Source organism: Penaeus monodon, chromosome 3 (genome assembly GCF_015228065.2).
Source record: "Penaeus monodon isolate SGIC_2016 chromosome 3, NSTDA_Pmon_1, whole genome shotgun sequence".
NCBI lineage: Eukaryota > Metazoa > Arthropoda > Malacostraca > Decapoda > Penaeidae > Penaeus > Penaeus monodon.
In genome coordinates, this window is record NC_051388.1 from 3,219,660 (window position 1) to 3,227,159 (window position 7,500).

Sequence of the window (7,500 nt, forward strand, 5' to 3'; positions counted from 1 at the left end):
TTCATTATTAAAAAAATAAAATAAATAAATAAAAGAAAGAAAGAAAAGAAAAAAAAAAGAAAGAAAAAAAAGAAAAGAAAAGAAAAGAAAAAAAAAAAAAAAAACTCCGTGATATGAGAATTTTATGCAAATTTGAGACATGATGCTAACAACCATTATAGGTGATTATGGTAATTTTATTCAATTTCTACTTAATAATCATAATTAATCACTGATAATTATGATTAATCCCTACTTATTATTCATAATTCATTACCATTACTAGATGATTTGAGAATTCACAGTTATAGAAACTATAATTAATCACTGTATAATTATACATAATCACTATTTTATAATCATAATTAATTATCATATTACCAGTAGTTATTACTACTTAATAACCATCATTAATTCTACCTATAATCATAATCAGTTCCTTCTTAATAATCGTAATTAATTCCTACTTTGCCATAATTAACTGCTACTACATCAACTAATAATAGTAACTTAATGATCGTAATTAACTACTTAATGATAAAAACAGCTTAATTATCATAATGAACTACTATCATCTAATAATATCTTAATACTCATAATTAGCTTAACGATAATAACAACTTGAGAATCATAATTAAGTAAAACGATAAGAGCTCCTTATTAATCATAATTAAGTAATTAACGATAAGAACTCCTCCATAATCATGATTATCTAATTAACGATAAGAATTTCATAATAATAATTAACTACTTGAAAAATCCTTCATAATCATAATTTACAACTTACCGATAACAACTACTCAATAATCATAATTAACAACTTGACGATACAAAAAAAAATCGTCAATAATCATAATTAACATTTTACCGACAACAACTCCTTCATTAACCATCTCTACCAACCTCCCCACAGATAATCACAGCAGTTACTCGCTCTCTGTTCCCTACGTACAGGCTGTGCTCATTACTCACTCTCTGTTCCCTACGTACGGGCCGTGCTCATTACTCACTCTCTGTTCCCCACATACAGGCTGTGCTCATTACTCACTCTCTGTTCCCTACGTACAGGCTGTGCTCATTACTCACTCTCTGTTCCCCACGTACAGGCTGTGCTCATTACTCACTCTCTGTTCCCTACGTACAGGCCGTGCTCATTACTCACTCTCTGTTCCCCACATACAGGCTGTGCTCATTACTCACTCTCTGTTCCCTACGTACAGGCTGTGCTCATTACTCACTCTCTGTTCCCCACGTACAGGCCGTGCTCATTACTCACTCTCTGTTCCCCACGTACAGGCTGTGCTCATTACTCACTCTCTGTTCCCTACGTACAGGCTGTGCTCATTACTCACTCTCTGTTCCCACGTACAGGCTGTGCTCATTACTCACTCTCTGTTCCCCACGTACAGGCTGTGCTCATTACTCACTCTCTGTTCCCCACGTACAGGCTGTGCTCATTACTCACTCTCTGTTCCCCACGTACAGGCTGTGCTCATTACTCACTCTCTGTTCCCTGCGTACAGGCCGTGTTTATTACTCACTCTCTGTTCCCTACGTACAGGCTGTGCTCATTACTCACTCTCTGTTCCCCACGTACAGGCTGTGCTCATTACTCACTCTCTGTTCCCCACGTACAGGCCGTGCTCATTACTCACTCTCTGTTCCCTACGTACAGGCTGTGCTCACGCCTCGTTGGAAAAGGTCTCGTCCCAGCTGGAAACACCTTGCATTTGAAACTATCATGGGACGTCAGGTTGCTTGTCATGACTGGCCACAGCACTTTCTGCAGTGGGGGAGGAGTGTGAGAGAGGAGGGAGGGGGGTGGTGAGGAAGAGGAGGGGGATGGTGAGGTGGTGGTGGTGGTGAGGAAGAGGAGGGAGAGGGAGGAGGAAGAGGTGGATGAGAGAAAGAGAGAGGAGGAAGAGGGGGATATGAGAGAGAAAGAGAGAGGTGGGGCGATAAATAAGAGAGAGAGATAGAGAGAGAGAGAGAGAGAGAGAGAGAGAGAGAGAGAGAGAGAGAGAGAGAGAGAGAGAGAGAGAGAGAGAGAGAGAGAGAGAGAGAGAGAGGGGGTGATAAATAAGAGAGAGAGAAGAGAGAGAGAGAGAGAGAGAGAGAGAGAGAGAGAGAGAGAGAGAGGGGAGAGAGAGAGAGAGGAGTTAACATAGAGACTAATGAGTTTTAAACTAAGTCAGAGAGTGTATACTAATAATGGATGATAGAAGTAGAATAAAATGAATTAGAGAAGAATGTAAAGAGAGAATTGGTTATAAAAAATGAGATGATACGAGAATGATGATAATGGTAGATAAAAAAGGTAAGATGAGAGAGATGAGAAGATGAGACGATGACACACATTAGTAGACTACGTGATGACGATGTCATATATATTGATTAAAACTTATTAGATCAGAGCAGTGAGAAGAGGAGATAATTGCCAAGTAAGATAGAAGACTGATATTATTAGAGAGGACAACGAGAGAAGAGAAACAGAGAAGGTTTAAGAGAACGAGAGATATGGATGAGAAGAATGGAGAGAGAGAAGAGAGAGAGAGAGAGAGAGAGAGAGGAGAGAGAGAGAGAGAGAGAGAGAGAGAGAGAGAGAGAGAGAGAGAGAGAGAGAGAGAGAGAGAGAGAGAGAGAGAGAGGTGAGGATGATAAATAAAGAGAGAGAGAGAGAGAGAGATAAAGAGAGAAAATAAAATAAAGAAAGAGATAGATAAAAGAAAAGGTTCTCGGGATATTCTTGTTCCTCCAATTCATATTTTTTACACACATTAATAGACCTGCAAGTGTTGCCAGACATTTTTTTTTAAATCTCTTTTAAGTTTCAGAGCAAGTGTATTATCTAATCAATGTGTATTGATAATTTGCCAGATGTAAATAAAATTGATATTATTCAGAAGGCCCAATTTTCACTTTTTTTTATGATACGTGGTAAACCAAACGAAATTTTGTTTTTAAAAATTCGGATCCTACTTTGTTTTGATAATGGTGTATGAGAATGATGTTGTTATAGTACATAATAATGTGTAATGATGAGATGATGATATGATGATAAGATTGATGATGATATGAGAGGATTATGATGCATGATTTTTGTGATGATGATGGTAACCGATGACGAATTGTTTAAAATTGGATCACACTTTGATTATGATAATGGTGATGATCGATGATCGTTGTTATGAACATATCTGTAATGATGATGATGATGATGATGATTATGTATGATGTTGATGAGATGAAGATGACTAGAAAGATATATGACGATGACGATGATGAAAATGTACACAAAGATGACTAGAAAGATATTTCATTTCTTATTTAGGCTTTCCTGTTCATTACCTTATGTATCTATTACTTTTTTGAGGAGAAGAGAGAGAGAGAGAGAGAGAATGAAAGAGAGAGAGAGAAGAGAGAGAATGCGAGAGAGAGAAGAGAATAGAGAAGAGAGAGACAGAGAGAAGAGATACTCACTCCAAGAACCCGCTGATCCTGCTCCCGCGAGTGCGGCTTCTTTCCCCTCGTCCTCATCGCGTCCCTGAGAGCCCTGAAGGCCCCCGGCGACAGGGCAGAGCCGTTCCTCCCCTCCAGGTCCCAGCGAGCGCCCCAGAGCCCCGCAAGGACGGGCGAGGCGTGGAAAGGGTGGTCGCGCATCACGTGGAAACTGGTGTTGCATGTCAGCCATTCCGCCACGGCACAGGATTCCCGTTCGGTGATCTGGAGGGAGGGAGGGAGGGGAGGAGGGAGGAGAGGGAAGGAGGGAGGGAGAGGGAGAGGGAGAGGGAGGGAGGAGGGAAGGGGAGAGGGAGAGGAGGAGGGAGGAAGGGAGGAGGGAGGAGGGAGAGGGAGGAGAGGGAGGGAGGAGGAAGGAGAGGGAGGGAGGAGAAGGGGGAGGGGAGGAGAGGGGAGGGAGAGGGAGGAGGAGAAGGAGAGAGGAAAGGAGGGAGAAGAACAATATAAGTATTAATTAGAGAAAGGATCTGTGTAGGTAGGTAACACACACACACATACAAATATATATATATATATGTATATATATACAGGGTCGATAAGTCTTTAAAAAAAAAAAAAAAAAAATAATAATAATAATAATAATAATAAAAAAAACAATACCAACAATAATAACAGTAATATTAATGATAATTATAATAATAATAATAATATTATCATTAATATTAATAATAATAATAAGAAGAAGATATACATATATAAGCACTTAACTCAATAAACAACTAGATAAATAAATACATAAAATAAAAGAAACAAAAGACAAGACACCACCAACTTCCAAAAAAACAAACACGTCCCTACCCCCACCCCCCACCCCAAAAAAAAAAACATAAAACCGAAGAAAATACCTTACTGTCCGTATCCCTCACAGCCATGGCAGACAGCATGTCGTCGCCCATTGCCAGAAACCGCCACATGCTTGGATTAACCTCCGTGACGTTGCCAAGGGGCGGGGGAAGATTGGTGACGTCACAGATGTAGAGATGAGGGTGGGCGTGCATGAGAGGGCAGAGGATGCTCTCACGCCCACTGGGTATGGTGTACAGCCATACGTTCCACCCTGGGTAGAGTTGTTTGGTCTGTGGGTATATTGAGAGGTTGTGATTGTTGTTGTGGTTGTTATATATGTGGTTGTGGTTGTGATATCGGAGTGAAAATCGGACGCTTTTGTTTTTGTTGTTTTTATGATTGTCATTATTGCCATTATTTTTTTTTTCTTTTTTACTATGATCATTATTATTGATATTGTCATTGATAACTAGGTACGTTATATTTAAATTGATTATTTTTCCTGGAAAATTCTGATGATGGCTGTTTATGGCATGGTACACTTCGTTATCATGAATAAAAGAGAGGAATTTTTGTTTTACTTCTGGTGACTGTAACAATATAGAGTAAATTATACAAATAATTATGAATCTAGGTATATCTGATAACTAATAGCGCACTCTCATTGGTTAAACCCGATGACGTCATCACCTCCACCCCTTTTATACGATTTTTTAGTATATATAAATATAAATAAATAAACAAATATATATATATATATATATATATATATATATATATATTCCTAATAGTTCAATAATGACAATGGTAAAAAAATAATAATAATTGTAAAACAATAATCATAAAAAATAAGGATAATAAGGGTGAAGGGGCGGGGCTTAGCCGGCAGTTGCCAACGGAATGGTTCTACCTGTATTAAAGTACATTGTTATTATTATCATTATTGCATACCGTGTTGCCAGATTTGCTAATATATTGTGTAGATATTTTAATCGATATATTATTACTGGTGTTTTTTCCATTTTATATTACCACTGTCATTATCAATATGGTTTCATTATTGTTGATGATGATAGTATCGGTTGTATCATTATTATCAGGATTATAGGATATTGTAATCATTATCAATACATTTATCAGAGTATGAGAGCTCTATCGTCAACATTAAAATCATATAGTTCGGTTGTCATTATCTTCACTGTCATCATTTTCATCAATCATAAAGGCAACTATTTTATCAACATTAACGTCATCATTACGATCATCATTATCATCACCATCATTCCATCACCATCATCCTCATCACCATCATTATCATCATCACCATCACCACCACCATCATCATAATCATCACCACCACCGTCGACATCATCATCATCACTATAACTTATCAACCTTAAACCAATCCATGATGGTGTGTGAGAAAAAAAAATTACTTTCTCAGAACGCTGCAAATTCATGTCCACATATATATACGTGTCTACGCTTCCAAGCATACATCTCACGTATGTACAGACACACATACACATAAACAAACTCACACACACACACACAAACAAGCACAAACACACACACACATAAACACACACACACACACACACACACACACACACACACACACACACACACACACACACGAACGCAATCACACACACATAAATATATACACAAATACAAACACACACGCAATCACACACACGCGCGCGCGCAACACAACAAACAAACAAACAAACAGACACAAGAATCAACCCAAGGCAACACTACTCACGGTAACGAGTATATCTCCCAAGCCATTCCAGTATTTCGTCAAGTTTCCAAACAGAGAGTAGGTTATGACGCGCTGTCCCCCTCCTGCCGCCCACGCCCTTCGCCCACAGCTCCCGCCCACGCCCTCCATGTCTGAGGGGAAGGAGCGTTGACGTATGCAACGGGTATCGTTGCAGGGGCAGAGGCTACCGTCCCACCAAGGGGCGTGGTCGTCGTGAATCTGTCGGGTCGAAGGAGAATGTGTTCTTGTTCTTTTTGTTGGGATTATCGTTATTATTGTTTTATTATCGCTATTATCACTTTTCTTGTTATATTATTACTGCTTTCAATGCTAATGTTATTATTATCATTGATATTATTATCATTATTATCACTGATTTTATCATTGTTATTATTATCATTATTATCACTGATTTTATCATTGTTGTTATTATCACTATTATTACCATATTTCCTACAATGACCATTGTAATTATCATTGTCATCACCAATCATTATCATTACTATTACTCACCCACTAACCTATCTTCCTACCACTCCATTTACACCCAGGAATCCCCCCCCCCTCACACACACACGAAAAAAAATCTGTAATTTACACCCAAGAATACTCCTCGTTCCCTCCCTCACACACACACACGAAAAAAAAAAGAATCTGTAAAACCACACTTACCTGTCTTGTCCAATTAAGGGCAGTTTTCACGTCATGAAAGGAAAGCTGGGAGAAAAGAAACACGGAGACTGCAGCCAACAGGAGGGTCATCTTGAAGTAAAAAGGTGCTCTGACGTAGTAAATCCTATTATTCTCCTGCAGAACAGTATAGAGGAGTGTGTGAGTGTTAAGTCGAGGTACTGCTGAGTTGAGTGAAGGTGGTTTGTGGTAGGAAAGTAATAAAGGGTTGTTTGGAAATGTGGTAGAGAGGGAGAGGGAGATATATGATGGTGGTGGTTATGTTGGTGGTGGTTTGTTGGTGGTGGTGGTGGTTGTGTTGGTGGTGATGATGATGATGATGATGATGATGATGATGATGATGATGATGATGATGATGATGATGATGATGATGATGATGATGATGATGATGATGGTGGTGGTGGTGATGATGATGATGGTGTTAGGGGTGATGATGATGATGGTGGTAGTGGTGAATATGATAATGATGATGATGGTAATGATGATGACGATGACGATGATGATGATGTTGACGATGGCGATGACGATGATGATGAGGAGGATAATGATGACGATGACGATGATGTTAGGAAAGGGTGGTAGGTGTTATGATGGTGGTGATGATGTTAATGATGAATATGACGATGGTAATAATGATGAGGATGAGGATTTTAAGGATCATGAGGATGAATATGGTAATGATGATGATCACCTTCATGATGATGACGATGGTAAGAATATGCTCAAAAATAAAATAAAACAGGTGTGATGCGACATCT

At 38.9% G+C, this 7,500-nt stretch overlaps 1 protein-coding gene across 2 annotated transcripts in view; it reads right to left on the bottom strand.

The window, feature by feature from the left end:
* Positions 1 to 7,500, bottom strand: part of LOC119590551 — a 12,504-nt gene that overhangs the window by 1,696 nt on the left and 3,308 nt on the right. Inside the window, exons 2-6 of one of the 2 annotated variants that reach the window (XM_037939212.1) lie at positions 6,725 to 6,859; positions 6,053 to 6,271; positions 4,344 to 4,574; positions 3,460 to 3,702; positions 1,635 to 1,762 (exon numbers count right to left, since the gene is read on the bottom strand). In XM_037939212.1, coding sequence (XP_037795140.1) covers positions 1,635 to 1,762; positions 3,460 to 3,702; positions 4,344 to 4,574; positions 6,053 to 6,271; positions 6,725 to 6,859 — 956 coding nt within the window. The remainder of the gene's footprint in view (positions 1 to 1,634; positions 1,763 to 3,459; positions 3,703 to 4,343; positions 4,575 to 6,052; positions 6,272 to 6,724; positions 6,860 to 7,500) is intronic. The other variant, XM_037939221.1, reaches the window with a different exon arrangement.